Genomic DNA, 21,811 nt, shown 5'->3' on the forward strand with positions numbered 1-21,811 from the left:
GTAGCCGCCTGATGCCAGGCTTGGCATATAGTGTTCTATAAGACAAGCAATTAACGTGAGATCGATGAGGTCTGGGGGCCAGCTGGGCCACTGGGAGTTCACAATATTTGGGCATTGAGAGTTATTTTACTCGGGTCTCAAAGCATGGGTCTTTTAAACATATGAGCTCTTTATCATGACAATTGGTGAGTGTATTTTTCACCTGTGTCTTTATTTATTTCACATGGTATCTGGCTGCGATATCTGGGACTTCGACCGGCCTACGATCGTAGCATCTGGGTCACAGGAAGATGGACCAGACAACCCAGATAGAGAATGGGCGACACTTAGGTGACCAAACCACACACAGGGTTGGCAGTGAGCAACCTTTTAGGATTGTGATCAAAACATCACAGCATTGGGCGGTGCACGTGTAGAAGTCTTGGAGAAGGGTGGGGCATTGCAGGGAGTGGGAGTCAGATACTCCTTGGGACCAAAACTCTTATTAAACTATGGGGAAGTTATCTTGACTGCAGCTTCTGCTACATTGGAGGGCCCTTCTCACACCTGGGCATACTACACAGCCTGGGGGCAGAGACAGGAATGAGTAGGGAAACTCAGAGTAGAGCACTCCGCGGCACACTGAGTAGCCCAACACAGCACAGAGCAACAGCATCTGGCAGTCGATACACACCTGTAAACTGGTTTTAGCTGAAGGTTTTTGCTGCAAATGCTTTGTGTGTCTGTGTCCATATTGGCCAGGCAAGATGTCAGTTAAAGGTTTTAATTATAGGCAAAGGAATCCTCACGGTGCATGCCCAAATCATTAAGACATGGTGTGGCTTTATTAAGTATTTCAGCGTGCATGTGGCACATTTGATAATGGAGCAAGAAACCTATTGTTTACTTTAGGAAACTGGGATCTTATGCCCAGGTTCTGTCTTTGCCTAGCGCAGACTAATCTATCTCTAGCCATGGCAGCTTGGCGAGTGTGGGGTTTGCCACCTGCAAGTGCGCTGTTCTTAAGAAGTTGGGGAAACACTGGTTTAGAACACAAGAGGCAACAACGCAGTAAGGAACACCAGGCATTCCCAGTATTCAAGTATAGGCAGGCAGCTGGACATTCTGACCCACTGACTTGTCTGCCCCCTGGTACAGATTAGTAGAAGTATGAGAGAGCCAGTCCTCACCTAGGGGTGCCAGGCTTAGTTTGAGGGTCAAGTCCAAATATGTCACATTTACAGAACCTTGATACATTTTCTATTATCTGTGCATAGTTACAGGCCAAGGCTGATGGTTTTCTTGGTTGTCATGCTTCTCAGATGTGTGTCCTAGCTTGCGCAGGCTGTTGTGTCCGCAGAGTTTGGGGCAGGTTAGCATCCCCACCTTGCTTTCAGCATTCCAACAGCACAGTAGTTGACAGAACATGGGAAATGCTTTCCCAAATCTGGCACCAGAACACAAGGTTAGTCAGGGCCAACTTGTCCGCTGGGTGACTCGGGCAGGCGAAGACTCATTACAGTTCTGGAACAGTCCCATCATTTCGGAATTGGAGCGTTGCTTGAGGTATCCCTGGGCATAAAGGAAGGCCAGACAAGCAGCCCGGGAATCACAGAGCAAGTGCACTCTGTTCTTAGCGTAGTATATGCAGGCTGCATTACCTACACCAAGGAAGCAGGCATTTCTTTAACTGTTGGGTGGGACCCATACTGGACATCAAAGTGATAATTTAGCTATGCTAACTTGCTAGTGAAGATAATGTTATTATGGAGAGCTGCAGGTGGCCATTCTTTGCCTTAGATAGATGAAAGCTTTAGGTCCTTGATAGTACTCACATACTGGTCCAGTGGCTAGCGGGCCATCGCACCCCAGGTTGGGGGGTCAATTCTGTTAAATCCGAGGGGGACTAGGAGGTTATGGGACTGGTGCTTAGGAAACCCTGACTGAACATGGGAGATGCTGGTAGTAGGTCCGCCGCATTCCACCAGTTCTCCACCACCAGTGGTGTTAGAAGTAGCCCCAATCTTCACCATGGTGTGGTAAATAATTTAATTACCGGGACTTAATTTGATACAGAAACATAATAAAAATAGCTCAGTAAATAAGAGGCAGAATCCGTGGTATTAGAGGTTCGGAATGGGCTTTATTCCAATGGTCGATTCGAATCGGTTGCTCCAAGTTCCATCACCACGAAGGTTCAGGAAGTGAAGTACATACTTTATTGATAATCAATCACTTTTATACAATAGGCATTTACAGTGAAGCAAATACAAGAGGCGTAACAATTGATAGTGTGGATAATATATTCATGCATAGCAAAAATAGGCGTAACTGGGTGTGATTAAAGAACGTCATCAGATGTGATGTCATAATAGGGTGGTTCCATGAAGGAATTTCGCAATGTCAGCAGAAATACTTGGCAGAAATGCGCGCGCAGCAGCATGACGTGTGATTGACGTGCAACTAGGGGGTGAAGGGGACTTGACATTTAGCTCTACATGTGGCGACAGAAGTCTGGAGGGTCAAGTCAACCTAATCCCAAATCATATCTAACATCCTATGTTTAAAGAACTATGTTATCCAAAAGAGAGGTCTCTTAGAGTAGAATCTTATTCTATACTGACTATACTGACTGTTAGTGCGTGTACAAGCGTCTAAGTGTCTACACTAGATGCGAGGGCGGAAATCTTCCATAGTAATAGGGCTATGAATTACTTGCATCAAGACAGAGAAGCCGGGCCTTTGCTCGGTAGCTGGGAGAATGTTTACTTAAACTACTAGACAGGAATGCATTGGGCAGGGAACGGAGCAGATAATTTCGAAGGTGAAATACAGTTTTTGGCAGGCAACAGGCTGATGTCAGGCTTCGTGAGCCGCGCAGGGAATGAGACGAAGTTCATGGTCACAAATGCAGGCTCAGACTGGAGCTTTCAGAGGCAGAAGGCAAGAAAAGTTTGATGACAGAATCAGGGCCTACTTGCCTGGACTGTAAAATGGCATAAGTGAACCATATAAAGCCGGTGGCCTTTCATACTTAGGAATGGAATATCCGGCCTATTCCTGGCGGATCTGAAAGAGGACATGTTGACGGTGGACGCACATGTGTTTGCGTCTTCATAACTGGAACTGGAGGGAACATACATGTACTTATGATTCATACATGAAACCGTTGGGGTCCAAGATAGGGGACATAACTGATCAGAAAAATCCATATTTCCACATTCCCTCCTTGTCCCCTACTTGCCCGTTAAGAGATATCAATCTTCATCAATCCGTTGATCTGTTCATATAGCATCATTTGTTCTTCTTTCTTCTTCCGGGATGAATGAAATCTTGGTGGTGGAATACACGATGTGGCACACAGACCACAGATCGCTGGTCCACATTGTAGACATAGACAGCAACTGAATAGTATGAGAAGGCCAATACCTAGGAAAGATAGGACCTTCCATCCAAAGGTAGATAATACACTCCAAAACCAACCGGACCAAGTCCAGGTGCCTGGGTTCTGGTGTATCTGGCTTACAATCTTATGAAGGCGAGTTATGGCTTTATATACAGATGGCGAATTTTCTGGTATGAAAATGCAACAGCTTGATCCGATGACCCTACAAGCTCCGCCCCTATCGGCCAGGATGACGTCAAGGACAAGACGATTTTGAAGCACAACAATCCGCATAGCAGACTGCTCTTCTGTTAAATTGCCTAAGGCGGAAATAGTTTCGTTCACTACTGCTTCAAGGGTTCTAGTTAATCTACGTATCAACTTACTATTAGTAACGGTACCTATATAGGGAAAGAGACCTTTATTGAAATCTGTGTATTTTTCCCATGCTGTTTCAGTGTAATCGACTATTGGGAGATCTCTCCTTTCTCTATTGTGTACTAAATGAGTATTTCTGTGATAATCAGGAGGAGCTAGAAAAACTGGTGGCAAAAGGAATCCAATGTAGCAAGTACCATCCCAATCTAGAGGCAAACGTACATAGGCCGTCTGACCACATATGAAATAGGAATGGCGGGAAGCTCTAAATGTAGACTTGCCTTGATCACTAAATTCTACTACAGTGGTGCATCTACTATGGCCCATATGTATGGAACCATTCTTTCTTACACATAATTCACCTTTTACTGGAAATATTGACATAGCGGGCAAAATTGGAGTAGCTTCGGATTCGACATTTAGGATCATAAGATTAAGCGTAAAATTACCTAATCCATACACTTCATTTTCTAGATCAGTTCCTGTTCTCTGGGGAAGTCCCTCCTTGTTAGGGTAGCAGACTTTAAGTAAAACTAAGTTCAAATTTCCCCATACCCAGTTATCTTGATAAACTGCAGAATTCGAATCTAGGGAATTAATTAAACTAAACCATGCTCCACAGGAGCCGTTGTGTGTGAACGGGTATGGAAAGAGAGGTAGAATTCCTTTATAATTCTGATAGGGAGGGAGTCGGCCACATATCCAACAATTTGTAGCATTGCTAACCTGATGGGAATGATGTAACATACTAATAAACGTGTTATTGCGCAGCGCAAATCTATAAGACAACTCAAGCGGAGGTAATTCACTAAAAGAATGTTCAGCAGTAATATCATAAACATGTCTAGAAATAGGATAATATATGTGCAACAATATACTTGCAGTAATTATTAAAAGATTTAAGAAAAACAAAATTAATAACGTCACTGTGCAATGACTACGCAGTGATTTACAGTACGCATGTCGTTTCAACATTTTTCGGGTGTGTTCTCTATTCAGGTCTAAGGGATACATGTCAGAGACAATTCAACCGCTTCACCTTGGAGAGGACTTAAACAATCAAATTGCTTGACTGATTAGACCTGAGTTTTAGTTTATAATGTTCGGAATTACTCTTTTCAACAAAAGGAAGTTTTGAGTCAATGGGTGAAGACACACGAGGTGTGGTATTCACATCCGATGGTAGTCCATGAAATTTCTTGATATGACTTGAATGAATCCAGCCTTTCCTGCCCTCGATCTTCACGGCTGTCCTTGTGGTGAGCAAGACCAGCTGCGGCGACTTCCACCTAGGATCCAGCTGAGTCTTTCGATCAAAGTTCCTCACCAGGACCAGGTCTCCCGGAACTACGTCATGGGGTTTCACCTCAGTGTTGTCAGGAAAAGCTGCAGTTACCTGTGAACGACAAGATTGTAGTGCAGACATCAAGGAAGCCAAGTAATCTGTCAGCATATTACAGTCAATATCAGTTATTTTGCGTGGTATGGGCGTCCCCCACATATTTGGTGGTCTGCCGAAGATCACCTCATACGGGGATAGCCCTGTTCGAGAGTGTGCTACCATTCTCATGTAAAAGAGTGCAACTGGTAATGCTACTACCCAGTCGACACCTTTCTCTCTGCATATTTTGGACAATCTAATTTTCAGGATCTGATTATGTCTTTCTACGAGACCTGCTGCCTCGGGGTGTCGGACACAGTGGAATTTCCACTGATAGCCTAACAAAAGTGAAACGTGTTTCATTAATTCGGATGAGAACGGCTGGCCGTTATCTGAGTAGACAACACGTGGTAAACCGTATCGTGGGAAGAATTCTCGAACCAACTGTTTGGCAGTAGTCGGGGCAGTGTAATCTGAAACCGGGTATGCCTCCGTCCAACGGGAAAGAGCACAGACAACTACGAGAACATATTTGAATCCTCTACATCGTTCCATCTGGATATAATCCATCTGGAGGACTTCAAAAGGGTGATCAGGAGGCTGAAATCCACCCTGTTCTACGGGAACGCTTTTTCCTGGGTTGAACTGACAACAGATCATACAGGTACGAACTTTTTGTTTAGCTGCTGCTCGTAAATGTTTATTGAACCAAATGTGTTGAATGCTATCTAGCATAGCTTTTTCTCCTAGATGTGCTGGACTATGTACAGTGTTAATTATAACCTGGACCATTGAATCAGGAAGGAACCACACAGACTTTTCCTTCATCATCCATCCTTGATCCGTTTGGATCCCTCCTAATTCAGTCCATTTCTTTATTTCGTCTGGTGTAGCATGTGTCTGTATATCAATTACATCAAGAGTAGGATCTTTAATCGTCATACAATGTGTTGGCGTCGGGACTATTGTCTTTGTCATGTCGGATGTTTGAGTTTGAGCAGTCTGTTTAGCTGTTCTGTCAGCTAGATCATTGCCTTGAGAAATGATATCAGTAACTTTCGTATGAGCTTTACATTTCATAATTGATATTGCAGTGGGTAGATGTATTGCATCTAATAAGGCATGAATGAGAGGTCCGTGCTGAATGTGGGCACCGTGAGAAGTTAAATAACCTCTCTCTCGCCACAGCACGCCGAAGTCATGTACAACTCCGAATGCATAACGTGAATCAGTGTATATGTTGACTTTTTTATTTGTGGCTTGAATACAGGCTTGTGTCAGAGCGATGAGCTCTGCGGCTTGAGCTGACAAGGTATTTATGCAATTTGTTTCAATGATTTCAGTATCTGTTGTGACTGCGTAAGCGGCCACTAGCTCTCCTGTACCTGTTCTCATACATGAACCATCTACATACAACGTCAGGTCTGGGTCTGACAATGGGACATCGGTTAAGTCTTGTCTGGGTTTCGTCGTGATTGTAATAACTTCAATACAGTCATGGGCTAGTGGGTCTGTTCCGTTTACAGGTAAAAGTGTGGCAGGATTCAATGTGTTACAACGTCTGATTTCTATATGTGGCTGAAACAATGTTAATTCATACCCTGTAAGTCGCGCTATAGTCAAGTGTTGTGTTTGCGTTCGATTCACGAGAACCTCTACTGCATGTGGTACTTGAACTGTCAATGGATGTCCTAACACTATGGCATCGCTTTGTCTGATTGCTAAAGCTGTTGCTGCCACTGATTTTAGGCATGCAGGCAAAGCCTGAGCTACTGGATCTAATGTACTAGAAAAATAAGCACATGGTTTGTATGATCCTGCTTGTTCCTGTGTGAGTACTGACAAGGCAGTACCTTCGCGTTCTGTAACAAAGAGTGTAAACTGTTTATTGTAACATGGCGTTGCTAAAACAGGTGCTTGGCATAAAGCTTTCTTTAGGCTTTCAAAAGCTTGTGTATGTTCCTGAGTCCAAGGGAGAACAGTCGATGTGGCTGCCTCCTGTGTTGTCAACTGAATGAGTGGTTTTGCTAGAAATGCATACTGAGGGATCCACTGCCTACAATATGAAGTGAGGCCTATGAAAGCCCGCACCTCCTTTTGTGTCTTGGGTATTGGCATGTTAGCTATTAACTGAATGCGGTCGGGTGTAAGCTGCCTTCCCTCCTTGGACAGCGAGTGTCCAAGATAAACAACTCGCTGGACACAGAATTGCAGCTTAGAAGGGGACACCTTGTGCCCCTTTTCGGCTAGAAATTGTAAAACTGTCAGTGATGCTTTCTCACATTCGGGTTCGCTTCTCGCGGTGATCAGCAGATCATCGACATATTGAAGCAAGGCAGTGTTAACTGGCATGTGGATACTGTCGAGTTCTCGTTTCAGTGCTTGGCTATAGATGCTGGGGCTTTCTGTAAATCCTTGAGGTGCGCGTGAGAATTTAAAGCTACGTCCATTTAAACTAAATCCGAACAAGTATTGGCTTTCCGGATCTATTGGGACGCTGAAAAAGGCATTCTTGAGATCAATTACAGTAAAGAATGTTGCTTCGGAATCAATAGCTGTCAGTAATGACGAGATATCTGGGACCACAGGAAATTGTGGCACAATGCACTTGTTCAATTCGCGCAGATCAATAACCAATCGATATACTGGCGGGGCCTTTGGATCTGTTCGTTTAAGAATCGGAATTATCGGTGAATTACATACATTGGAGTCTGTTTCCACAACCACTCCTTGGGCAATGAGCTCGTCAATGATTTGCAGTAAAGCCACTACAGCATCTGGTGGTAACTTGTATTGTCGCATTCGTGGTAGTACCACTCCTGCCTTTAGTGTGACTCGATATGGTGTAATATTCATGCAACCAACATCAGTAGGGCCTTGTGCCCATAGATGTGTAGGTAAAGTCTGCAGTCGGGGATCCATGTCTCTAGACACATAGTGACCTTTAAAATCACGTAAAAACAATCTTACTCCTTCCGGAGAACAACATATTATAGCTCCTAGAGCTTTCAGTGTTTTTATACCTAACAAGTTTTCTGGACATGATTTAGTAAGCAATAAATCTGTAGTTCGGGTCAAAGGTCCTATCGTAAGTGGAAGAGGCTGTGACACTTCATTAACAATAGGTTTTCCTGAAAAACCAAGGGAAATATTCTGTGAGCCTGAGAGGGGTGCCCCTGGAACTTCACTACGTTTTATGGTTGTTCGACTTGCCCCTGTATCGAGTAAAAATTTTCTGTCTTGGCCTAATAATTCACTATGTACATAAGGTCCTTCTTGGTCTACAGGGACCTCGATAAGGGGTAAGTCAACTTCCCTCTCTAGGCTGGTTCATGCGTATCGTTGATAATCAGGATAGTCGTACTGTGCGGTCTGGTACAGCTGTCGTGTCGTGGTTTGTGTGGCAGCAACAGGCAGCGCTGGTGCAGCTGGCACAAACTGTATAGACTGTGGTGGAGCTGGCATGGACTGTGCATGCTGCGGGGCTCCTTGTTCATTCTGATCCTGTCTAGGTGGCCGTGGTCTTTCCTGTGTTTTACCTGTGGCGATATTACGCTTCAGGACTGGGCAATCGTGTATATAATGTCCTGGCTGTTTACAATAGTTGCATGTCCCTTTTACAGGTCCTGTTGAATCACCGGAATGTGTCGTACCCTTTTTATGTCCTTCAGCTGGAACTGTCTGGGAGACTAGCATTTTCATTTTCGTGTCTTTCATGCGTCTTTGTTCATGTTCTTGTTCCTCTCTAATTCTATTGTGATGATACTGTAACATTTGTAACATTTGTGATGGAGTGTTACCTTGCCAGGTACTCTCGAATTTTAATACTCTATTCTTCACTTGAGGCAAGGAATTTTCTACTAATTTTGTCACAAACAGATGTGGGTATGATTCGCTACTTGCTTTTATGCCACTATTTATACCAAAACATTTTTCAAATCGGGCATAGAAATCACTAGTGTCTTCATCTTGCTTCTGTTTCAGGCTGAAATTGTACCCCAATCTTCCTTTTTCGTAGTTAATAAACGTGGCAGTACCTGTACTAGTAAACCTGGTAGTGCTTTAGTTTTATCCCCAAGCCCTGCTCCTGCAGTTCGGGCCTTTTCTTCTGCTTCTAATGCTGACCATTCTATCTTTTGGTCTCCCACCTCCCACTCTTTTTCCTTGAGTTTTTCATAAATGCCAGCAGGCATTAATACCTTTAATATTGTCATAATGTCGGGATAGGTATACTCTCCCATGAGTAACATGTCTTTAATTTCTCGGTGGAAACCCGCTGGGTCTTTGTCATGACTGGGTACCACTTTCTTCATTTGTAACAATTCTATTTTCGATATGGGCGTATATACAAATACACGTTTAAACTCATTGTCCTCGCCTTTTATTGGGTGTACTTCTCGTAAGGGATTCTGTCTGTCCATGTAATACGTGGTTCTTTCCTTGATGGGCAGTGGGACATGTTCTGGGCATACAAAAAGAATGTACTGCTTTCTTGATTCTAGTATTTCTTTAATTAATTTAGTACCTGAACCTCTCCATCTATTCGTGAGTAATTCAGTCAGTATTTCAGGTAAAGGACCAGGATCTGAATGCTGACTCTGATATAGTATAAGGAGTTGTTGAATCATATAAATCCCAGCTAAACGCTGTTCATCTGGGGTGAGATTCAAAAATGTGTGTGCTACTGTATCATCACCATATTTTCCGGGACTGTCAACCCAATGAACGGCTGACCTGGCTAATTCTTGTTCATCCATAGAATCGAGAAAATGATAACCCCTTCGTTCTCGGAGTAATTTGTCAGCGGCTTGGAACGAATGCTCGGGGGACCTTATATTAATTATAGGTGTTTGGAAATTCCTGTTATTATCTGAACATATCGGACGTATCGGGTCAATAAAACATCTAGTACTATTACAAGATCTTCCTCTACCTACATAGGCTATGGTGTCCGACTGTCCTGTGGGCAGTCCTGATCCTTCCTCCTCGCTTTGTTCGAACTGGTCTACCGCTAATCTTTCTTCGTGTAGGCGTTCTATTTCTTTACGGATCTTTCGGCACATGGCTATTATACAATTTTGCTTATCATGTCTCCCTTCTGATATATTCTGGCTCCATCTGGTAAGAATTTGCATTGCCTCCGGGTCTACCCCCGGTCGGTCTTGATTTCTGATCACACAATTTATGAGGAAACGTAACAGTTCCCCCTGTATCTCCACTTTCTGGTATTCCATAGCTCTGTTAATACATTCTGAATCTCGCCCTGTTTGGACAAAATGATATATATTATCTAGATGCGCAGTCATTCCGGGTATCTTCCCTAAATACACCGCGGCTCGTCTGATACGTAATGATGCCATGATCATTTCGTCCTCTTTGCCGGGCACAGGGTCATATCTACAATCTATAAGAAGTTCCTTAAGCGTGCGGGCATTTATGAGTTTGGGGGTACGTGAATGTGCTGTCTCTTGAAAGGTAAGTTTATTTACTCTGGGTGGCGTAGAAAAAATGTTGGTAGCACCTCCCGTAGCCCCATCTGGGGTATCGGGCGTGAAAGGATTCGTTGAACGCGATACAGCAACTATAGGTGTGGACACAGCTATAGAAGTAGCTGTAGGAACAGATGTAGAAACAGATGTGCTTGCCGGAACTTGTGTCAGGATTTGTTGCTGTAGAGATACAGATACTGGATCTTGGCGTTGAACCTCCCTGGCAGGCGGTCTATGTGGGGCGGGATTAGCGTACTCGGGAACTGCGTCATCTAAATATGAGGAAAGAAAAACATCTTCTGCCGTTCTAGGATGCCCCTTAGGATGTATTTTTATTGGAAACAATGAGGGTGGCAAGTCTTTTGGTATTTCCGGAGTAGCCTTAGGTAATCCCTCGGCCAGGAGGGGATACATACCATTCATAAGGGCATTTCTTTGTCTGTCTACTTGTTCTGATTTCACTCGTGTACCTTCTTCAATTAATAGATTTTCTCGAACTTTATTTGAATTCTCTTTATATTTCTCTTCCTGTCGGAGTGCTTTTTCTGTACGTCTATGAGATTCTTTACGCCATAACTCAACGGCGTCTTTCTGTGACTGTCTGACTTTCCTTTTCCATAACTCTTCCTCTACTTTCATGATGCACTCTGCATCCCAGGTCCCAGCTGCGGGCCACCTCTGCCTTTCTGGTAATTCCTTAGTGTAGTCTACCCATAAATCAAGAAATAATATAGCGTCTAAGCCATGTTTATGATACATGAAGTACCCTGGAGTGTCCCTAGGAGGAATAGGAACAGCTTCTTCGAGTACCCCTTTTCTTGTTGTGATCTGTCTTAATTTCGAAAAGAGCGGCATATTGAGAACTGATCTGATACTTGATCTTGAACAAACTTAATACAAATAAACACAATAATGAACAATCATTCATACCACAATATGCAGAACGTATTTAAAACATTTAACATCTAACATTTAACTGAGCAACAATGATGATGACGATCTAAGGAAAACTTAATCACTAAACATAATACTCGACATTATCTGGATTATTCTGAATTTATATACTTGATATACTAGATATACTGCTAAACAGTACAGATACACTGCTGAAACAGTGCATACCGGATTTGTGTACCCAAACCCGTCTTGACCGGCACAACCTATGTGCACGTCAGAACGCCTCCCCAGTTAATGGTACTCACCGGGTAGCTCGGAAACGGAAGGCCTCGGAAACTGAACTGAACTTGAACCGGACTGGACTCGACTCGGGACTTCGGAAACTGGTGGGCCTCTGTATACCTCGGATCTTGCTCTCTCAGCTAGGCTCTGGTCGGGATACTTCGCACTTCTCACCGCCTCGTCTGGGTGTTGATCGCAGCCTCAGTCGCCCCCGCTTGACCGGAGGGAGATACAGGAAATCCTGCTGGTACGCGTTGTTGTCCGTCCAGCTGTGGCAGGAGACCGGGCCTGCAACTCACCGCCGGCGCGTGAGATGAGAAAGTGTCCCTGTTCGGGCGCCATTCATGTGGTAAATAATTTAATTACGGGGACTTAATTTGATACAGAAACATAATAAAAATAGCTCAGTAAATAAGAGGCAGAATCCGTGGTATTAGAGGTTCGGAATGGGCTTTATTCCAATGGTCGATTCGAATCGGTTGCTCCAAGTTCCATCACCACGAAGGTTCAGGAAGTGAAGTACATACTTTATTGATAATCAATCACTTTTATACAATAGGCATTTACAGTGAAGCAAATACAAGAGGCGTAACAATTGATAGTGTGGATAATATATTCATGCATAGCAAAAATAGGCGTAACTGGGTGTGATTAAAGAACGTCATCAGATGTGATGTCATAATAGGGTGGTTCCATGAAGGAATTTCGCAATGTCAGCAGAAATACTTGGCAGAAATGCGCGCGCAGCAGCATGACGTGTGATTGACGTGCAACTAGGGGGTGAAGGGGACTTGACATTTAGCTCTACATGTGGCGACAGAAGTCTGGAGGGTCAAGTCAACCTAATCCCAAATCATATCTAACATCCTATGTTTAAAGAACTATGTTATCCAAAAGAGAGGTCTCTTAGAGTAGAATCTTATTCTATACTGACTATACTGACTGTTAGTGCGTGTACAAGCGTCTAAGTGTCTACACTAGATGCGAGGGCGGAAATCTTCCATAGTAATAGGGCTATGAATTACTTGCATCAAGACAGAGAAGCCGGGCCTTTGCTCGGTAGCTGGGAGAATGTTTACTTAAACTACTAGACAGGAATGCATTGGGCAGGGAACGGAGCAGATAATTTCGAAGGTGAAATACAGTTTTTGGCAGGCAACAGGCTGATGTCAGGCTTCGTGAGCCGCGCAGGGAATGAGACGAAGTTCATGGTCACAAATGCAGGCTCAGACTGGAGCTTTCAGAGGCAGAAGGCAAGAAAAGTTTGATGACAGAATCAGGGCCTACTTGCCTGGACTGTAAAATGGCATAAGTGAACCATATAAAGCCGGTGGCCTTTCATACTTAGGAATGGAATATCCGGCCTATTCCTGGCGGATCTGAAAGAGGACATGTTGACGGTGGACGCACATGTGTTTGCGTCTTCATAACTGGAACTGGAGGGAACATACATGTACTTATGATTCATACATGAAACCGTTGGGGTCCAAGATAGGGGACATAACTGATCAGAAAAATCCATATTTCCACAATGGGAACATCACATTAGAAGCCTGGGATACAATTTTACCAGTCCGCCGAGCCACAGCGGGGGGTCCAGAACAAGGTGTATCACGCTGGCCTACAATGCAAAAGCACGTAGGGGCATAGTTTAGGCACAGGGGTCCTCCATCTGCCGGATCTTCTGGGTCCCCATACAGCGCTATTTGGCTTCAAGCTTTAAATCCTGATCTTCCATGGGAACATTTCAGCCTACACCACAAACTACAGCAGAGACTGGTAGGGGGAGGTCCCCCAACTCATCCTGGCCACCCACCTTGCTGTTCACAACAACCGCACACGTGAGAGTTTCAATTACTTGGGCATAGTTCATTTAGATACACAATATCATTTAATCTAAATAATCGCTGTAGTGGCAAGTTGCAAGCGTGAGACTCCCCCAAGGTCAACTGCCCACATTGTCGGCAATGCAGCTGCCTGGGAAGTCTGGGTGCAGTCACCACAGATAAAACTGAAGAGGCAACAGTCTGGCAGGAAAGGAGTGATGTTGAATCGATTGCACACTTAGCAGTATGACTATAGCACAGGAGGATGGAGGGTGATCCAAGGGACACAGGTGGTACGACGGCAACACAAGACTGTCAGCCTATGCTGGGTAGGAGGTTCCGTATCACCAACCAGAAGGGTGCCAAGTGGCAAAACCAGTAAATATGTTTAAGATATGTGTGTCTCTGGCCTTACAGCGGTGTAGAGCCATTCTCATTTAGAGGCACGCCCATGTGAAAATAGTGCGCTTCTTAGGGTTCTCATGACCAATGCGGTTTGTGGTATCTCCTAGCGGATCCACTGAAGGTGTACTGCAGCTAAACATGAAACTGGGAATCTGGGATTCCAACACTTTTGCAGGCTTAAGCATCCAGGGTCAGAGATGGTTAGCAGGTACTGTGCATCTGTGATCCGATGGCAGTTAAGCAAGCTGGGTGTGCTTCGTAAATTGTCACTTCACGAAAGGGTGAGGTGTCGCCAATAGTGGGCACAATACATATATTGTTTCAAACCAGATTTTACACCATTAAGGTGTTCACCAGGGTTTAGCAATCAAAGGGGTCTGTGCAATTGTCTGGTCAACGGGGCGAAGTAAGTGCACCCCAGAACCAAGGTTAGATGACATGTTGCTACAGTTAAGCTCAAATGCCCCACCCGGTTAGCTATATTAGCGTCACACTAGGTGTCGAGCATAAAAGGCTACTAGGTAAAAAGAACATTTGGCACGTCCAGTATTCAACAAAAGATAAAAATTTAACAGAGCAGGGAACTTTCCACTTCTGGGGCAGCACAGGGTGGGCAGTGTGAATCCCCCCCCCCCCTATTTGGGAATAATCTAGTATTGGGGTAAAGTAGGACTTAGTCAATCCAGTATGTTAGGCAGCATATTGCAGACAGTGCGCACTGTATTATATCAGATAGATTTCCTAAGCTGGTATGCCTAGGGGGTTTCACTTCAAAGGGAGCTGAGCTGGCGAAATTCCCATAAGGAATAAGGGATGCATGGCAAGTGCATGAGGACTCCCTTGCTCACTGCACACACTTCTAGTTATGAATATTCCTGTGCGTCATGATTTAGCAAGCAAAGGGACTGGGCAAATGCTAAGTATAGACCTTCTCGCCCTAATAGCCAAAGTAGGCAGGCGGGTTGTAGGTGCGGTCACCTAACAAGTGGGCTGCTGTCCCATAGATTGGGGACACAGGTGTTCAGGCACACACGGTGCCAGTAGAACGGCAGCTAGGTGAGATCAGCAAATAGATGGGGCAAAGTGAGTCATGGTGCCGGATATCGTCCCGTCCAGAGTTGGCACGGGCTGAGTCATCTGAGGCAGTGGAACTTTCCCGCAGGAGGGTGAATAGTTTGATGCACAAGTTCACAGGTCAAAGGGGCTTTGGTTTCATCAGACACTCAGACACTAGCTGTTCCAGGCTAACGTCAAGGGCTATTGTGATAGAGATGGGGCCCACTTGTCACCTGTGGGAATGGTCCTGTTCCCCTTGGATTTGCAGGAGGCCTTGAAATGGCAGGTTGCAGGTGAGAATATAGGTGTGTTTTGGAGTGCTCTGACGGCGAAAGGGCCGCCTCCAGAGCTGTGGCGGAGTTACAGGGCGATCTGGAAGCAGACGGGTACAGTAAGGGTACCTCTGCGGCAGATGGGTACAGTAAGGGTACCTCTGCACGGCAAAATAGGGGTGCCAGAGCCAAAGACCAGGAGCCTCAGGGCAACTTCCTGGAAAACCGCGACAGCGCCCCGTTAGTCCTTGGGCGGTTGGGGGCCTGACCAACAGGGGGTTTGCCCTGCTACGCTACGCCCTGAAAAGGACGTGAGTAATATTGGACCAATGTGTCATGTGATCCGGGGGAGGATCACCAAAAGGTGTAGCGCTGACTGGGTAATCCACAGTGCTGGCTCATCAGGCGGACGGGCAGCATAGATTGGTACTGCTGCCTGCTTGGATCGTCCGTAAGATAACCCACCATATTGCATACTTTTATATGGAATAAACCTGCAGCAATATTTTCCCATAACAAAACGTTGCATTGTGTATTTATTTATGCATGCATGCTATGGTTGTGGGTGGGGGAAGTTGACAATTATGGCACTGTGCGGCTGCCCGCGGCCCCCACAGGGGGCCACCCTAAAAGGGCTGCCTTTAAGTGCCATTTGGGCACTAACCCATCCCTCTCTAGTGTTTGGGGCTCCTGCTGGGAGTCTGCTCGCCGTGGCGCGCCAAGGGCGTCACATTTGGTGCGCCGAGGTGGGGGGAGGGTATATTTACCTCCCCCGATCGTCTTCTTTGCCACCAGCCATGCCGTCTCCCACCCCACCTCTTAACCGGCGGGCAGGCTGGTGGACAGGGGAATTAGAACCTTTTAATGTTTTCTTTTGTGTTGCAGGCAGAGTTACAGGGCGATCTGGAAGCAGGCAGGTACAGTCAGGGTACTTCTGCGGCAGACGAGTTCAGTAAGGGTACCTCTGCACGGCACAATAGGGGTGCCAGAGCCAAAGACCAGGAGCCTCAGGGCAGGTTCCTGGAAAACCGCGACGGCGCCCCGTTAGTCCTGGTTTGGGGCCAGACCAACCGGGGGTTTGCCCTGCTACGCTCCCCCCTGAAAAGGCGTGAGTAATATTGGACCAATGTGTCACGTGATCCGGGGGAGGATCACCAAAAGGTGTAGCGCTGACTAGGTAACCCACAGTGCTGGCACATCAGGCGGGCTGGGCAGCATAGGTTGGTACTGCTGCCTGCCCTTGGATCGCCCGTTTGATAACCCACCATATTGCATACTTTTGTATGGAATAAACCTGCAGCAATAATTTTTAATAACCTTAAGTTGTCTTGTGTATTTATTTGTGCATGCATGCTCTGGTTGTGGGTGGGGGAAGTTGCCAATAATGGCACTATGCGTGCAGCGGTGTGAGTGCAATGGGAGGGATGCACGTGCGAGAGCGCAAGGACAATACATTAAAGGCAGACCATTGCCACTGCCTATGCTTGTATGCGCCTCCTCTGAAAAGCCTGTTGTCTGTGCTGAAACGACAGCCTGGGTGCGGAAGGGTTAATTTCCCTTCACGCTGCCACGTGACACATCCGACAGCAGAAGAGTTGACTTCGACCTGTGTGAGTTAAGGGACATTGCTCAAACACACATTGCCCTGCAAGGTCCCTCAGAGCTAGCTGTTGCCGCGCCCGTCATGCATCTCTTGCTGGAAATCCCCCTGCTGCTGCTCACGGTCCTGTTCGCCTACTTGGAGGCTTTTGTAAAGCTTTTCATTCCTTTGAAACGGAAGTCCGTCGGCGGGGAAATCGTCCTTATCACCGGAGCTGGGCATGGGATAGGCAAGATCGCAGCGCGCGAGTTCGCCAAACTGTCGAGCATCTTGGTACTGTGGGATATCAACAAGGTAAGGTGCACGCGCGGTGCGTTCGCTTCACGTGCCGTTCGCTGGCAGGACGGGAAATCAACGAGTAGCCTGTGGTATTGCCATGGGTATTGGATTCATACGGCAATAGGGGAACGAATTGTGCCATGGGGTTGACTAAATTATGTGGCAAGAAGAGGCAATTAATGCGGCAAATTCTGTGGCAGTGTTATTTCACTACTTTGTCATTTTAACATATTAATACTATGCACAAATGTTTCACTTTTTCAGCATTAGTGTAACGCTCTGGTACAGCACGTAGCAACTGAAAGGTGATCAGATAACCTTTGGAAAAGGTTCACTACCCAGCAGCACGTAGTGGCACCGGATCTAGGGGTGCTGGGGTAGTGGAGCACCCCAGATAACCTAAAAAGAGTTCCGAGGGGGCATTCAAAATCAAATGGTCATTCAAGTCTTTTTCTACCAGCAGCATTGTTTGTTTTTCAAAGACAGCTTCTCCTGCAAAGGCTGCTGATCATTTTAAAATGGGAGATCTGTGGTGCACGCGCTGGCCTCTCTCTGCAAAGTAATGGAACTCACTCACGCTATCATTGGGTAGAGGAGTGTGTAAAAAGTAACATTTTCAGCTTCAGAAAAATTTCCCACGGCTCATGTAAAAGAAACATTATTTCCATTACAACCTACTTTACAAATATTTGGAAACATCCAATAGTCGTGCAAAGTGCAGAAAAGTAACAATCTTGATCTTGAGGTGTGAGGGGAAGAGAGATTTTGGTAGAGTCCAAAAAAACCAAGACAGGTTAAGTCTACTCTGTGTGATAAATATAAAGTTTGTAATTATTTTCAAATTGTAATGATCTCCTTTTTAGGTCTCGCCTGACCCAGCGCATGCGCTGATCTGGCAAGACTTTTTGAGAGGGCTCCAAAAAGTGCTAACCGGCCAGCCTAGCGCTACAGTGCATGTGCGTGGGCGTGCGCGCCGCGCTTGACGCGATTACTTTCACTTTCGCGGGCCGCACGGCCGCTTTGATGTTTGATCGCGATCACTTTCGCGGCCCCACGGCCGCTTGGCATAGCCAATAGGTCTCGCTTTTGGGACCTTATAAGTATTTAGTTATGCAACTGTTGCATGGCTAAACACTTATAAGGTCCCAAAGGTGAGACCTATTGGCTATGCCAATGCTTGTTTCATTTACAATAAACACAATTGCAAACCCCATATCACTATACTTTTTTGATTTCATAAGGAAATGCATTTTATCTGTGTACAATGCTATTTACCTTGCCTCACTCACAGTCACTTATTTAGAGTGCCAGGCAATACCTGCAAATACTTCATCTCTGCAAATGCTACCAAATTTATGCATTCTGTGTTTTACCAGTAAAAGTAGGATGTACTTTTACATGGCACAAACAACAGATAAAACTGCATCAGTGCATGCCAAACCATTCCAAATACCACCTGCAAACGGGGTGGGAAATGTGGAGGTATTTGTGAAAAAGCATAATCGAAACCTGCCCCTGCTGCTACGATCTCCAATGAACCACTTTCTAGACACTTCCCTCTTCTATCCCTCTTCTATCCTTTCCAATTCAACTGACAGACTCACTTGTCCACCGCTCAAATTAATTCCATATTTCCCTATACTAATTCACCACTAATCCTGTTTGGGTTCCGTAGTAGCGTCCTACTCCTCAAAAAGTGTGTTGATGCCTCATCAGGGGTACCAAGTGCTGTATAATTGCAAACCCCTCCCTCTTCTATCCCTCCACTATCCTTTTCAACCCAAGTAACAGACTCACATGTTCACCACTCAAATAAATGTCATATTTCCCTCTTCTAACTCAACACTAATCCTTTTTGGATTCCGGAGTAGCGTGCTACTTGCCAAATGCGCTTAGATGCAATTACAATTACAAAATTTAACATATAAAAAGTTGCATTGAGATTTAAAGTCCAGTGGAAATGTTATTTCCTGTACTGAGTTTTACCCTTTGATTTAGCAGTGCTTCAAATGGGTAGCATTATTTTTCTTTTAACTTTATCATCAGAGAGTTTGTATATTGTTTCAATGTATAAGTTATGTTATTTTGTCACCTATGGTGGTACTTGTTTCTCTCTTTTTGAGATATTGTGCAGATTGGCAGCCGGTGTGTTAACCCACCAAACTGCTGTACCATTAATCAGCTCTCAACTGATAGTTAGAGTTGGCCCTCGATCCTTCAAATCTCTGTTTAGATTGCCTGAGACCTTTGTAGTTGGGTAAGCACTATGCTTCTCACATTCTGCTTACCACAAAACGGCCAGGTGCCTCAACACGTTAAACCTGTTTAGTGCCTCCAAATTACACTCTTCTGTAAGATATGTAGTCACACAATAAATATTAGGTGGTTACAAGTTTCTAAATTTATTCTCATTAAATAAATTGCACAAACTGAAGTACAGATATTGGCACATAGAATATTTACAATGACTCCAGATTTACATATTTACCTGCCTTTCAGTCACTAGTATACGGAATGTAAAATGCAGCCAGGGACTGGAAGTTAAATGCCCCCTGTAGACTGCAGCACCTATGGTGCCACCCAAAGGGATGGCTTGCAAAACATGGCTTCAAGGTTGTTGAACCTGTTTATTTAACCCTTTTTGTCAGGCAGAGAGAACTCTGTTTTTAAATATTAAGAAGTCATCCCTAGGTACACCCTGTCGCCCATAAGGTAGGGAAATTGATGTTTTAAAATGGAACATATGAGAAATTAAAGTTGGCATTTTCCTTCAGTAAATAAAACCCAAAAGCAATTTTTACTGGTGGGGCTGTGGCTGGATCCTAGAAAACGTCAAAGGTCAGAATATCAACTTTAATATGTAACTTTTGACTGGAACCAGTCATTCAAATACTTTAAAAAATATTTATTGAAAGTCCTAATTATTGGTGAAGTCTGTTGATTTTGATTAAATATACCCCCAGCCACTAACTAGCGCCAACCATAAATGGTGCATTTGAAGACACACTCCTCAGAAAATTTTGCAGACCTGCAGGAGATCAGATGATTACTGGGCCTGCTGTCTGTGACCTGAGAGGAGCCCTGGGAAACTTGAGCAGCTACCTCTTGTACCCAGTTCAAAGTACTGGACATTCTTAGGGTCAGCCGGCTGACCTCCAGTGTAGCTGCAGGGACACAACAAGCTGCAAGAGGCCTTTTTTCTTAAGTGACCAGATGACCAGTGCAAACTGGACATGGAGTGGACCTTGCTGGTGACCTCTGCTGGACTGCGTCTAGGCCCCTAAATGCTGTCCATGAGGTCCAGATAGCCTCAGAAGTGACCCAAAATAACTGCCCTGAATAGTTGGTACTTAGATCAGTTTGGGACTTCCTCAGCCTCCTGATCTTTCAGTGGAACTCATGGTAAAGGTGTTTGATTTCACTGGATGCCACGAAATACATCTTGAGGCGTCCCTACTGGAGGATTTTGAGCTACATAAAAAAGATTAGGTCAGAAGGTAAAATCTTTGCTAGGGACGAACCCGCTTGGGGTATCTGACCCCTGCTATATCTCAGTTGTCCTGAAATCATGCCTACATTCTAGTCTACTGATTCTATAGACTATCATTGGCACTTAGGGGCAGATTTATGAGGTTTTACCGGAGGGAAGCGCTGCAGGCCTTCCTGCTGCGCTTCCCTACGGCAAAAGAAAAGGGCAGGGATGCGCCGTATCTATAAAATGTGGCGCGTTCCTGTCCTTTTTCCCTGCGCCGGCGCACAATGGGCTGCCTGCGCCAACGCAGGCACCTCTGCACCATGGTGCAAGGGTGCCTGCGTTGCGGGGATGAATATTTTTGTACAGGAAGGGAAACCTTTCTGTACAAAAATAATCACAAGAGGTTTTTCCTCTTTCTATGTGTGCTGCAGAATGCAGCACCCATAGAAAAAGGAAAAACGAGGAGAAATAAAGATATTTCTCCCCGTTGCGCCTCCCTTACGTCTCCCCTGGGGAGGCGTAAGCTTTTGGCGCTGCCTCAGATTTACGATTTCTCGTAAATCTGGGGCAGTGTCAAAAGGCCATGGATGTTGCTGGGAACGCCCCCAGCAACACCCATTGCACACCCCTTTAACGCAGAACACTGCGTTAAAGGGACTGATATTTATGAGGCAGCATTAAGCCAAAAAAAGTGGCTCAGTGCTGCCTGATAAATATCACGCAGGCTTCTGCGCCATGGAACGTCACAAAAAGTGACGTTCCGATGGCGCAACGGGCCTCATAAATGAGGCCCTTAGTGCTTTGGCGCTATTTCCACTTAAAGCGTAAAAAATTTACATTGCTAGTTCCCCTAATTGGATTGTTGTCATTTTGGTGTAATTATTTTCAAATTCGGTTTGGAATTTTTATTCTTTGGCGTTTTCTCTTTATTACTGCTTTGGTACTGCTTAAATACACATTTCCCTAAGTTAAGTCCGTCTGTGGCATAGCTACCAGTGGGGCAAGCTTATGTCAGTTTTGTGACTTTGGGGTTCACCCTGACAAGTTAGTGATATGATCGCATAATAATCCACTTTCATACATGAACCATCTATTTATTCTGTGGGT

General features: G+C 45.1%; 1 protein-coding gene across 1 annotated transcript in view; it reads left to right on the forward strand.

Moving 5' to 3' along the window:
- The first annotated feature begins 16,926 nt into the window (after positions 1-16,926).
- LOC146866453 (17-beta-hydroxysteroid dehydrogenase 13-like) overlaps positions 16,927-21,811 on the forward strand; it is a 294,735-nt gene continuing 289,850 nt past the window's right edge. Inside the window, exon 1 of the mRNA XM_085636530.1 lies at positions 16,927-17,244. Within this exon, the coding sequence (XP_085492656.1) occupies positions 17,035-17,244 (210 nt within the window). The 5' untranslated portion in view covers positions 16,927-17,034. The remainder of the gene's footprint in view (positions 17,245-21,811) is intronic.

The sequence above is a fragment of the Triturus cristatus genome, chromosome 2_1, assembly GCF_964204655.1.
Source record: "Triturus cristatus chromosome 2_1, aTriCri1.1, whole genome shotgun sequence".
NCBI lineage: Eukaryota > Metazoa > Chordata > Amphibia > Caudata > Salamandridae > Triturus > Triturus cristatus.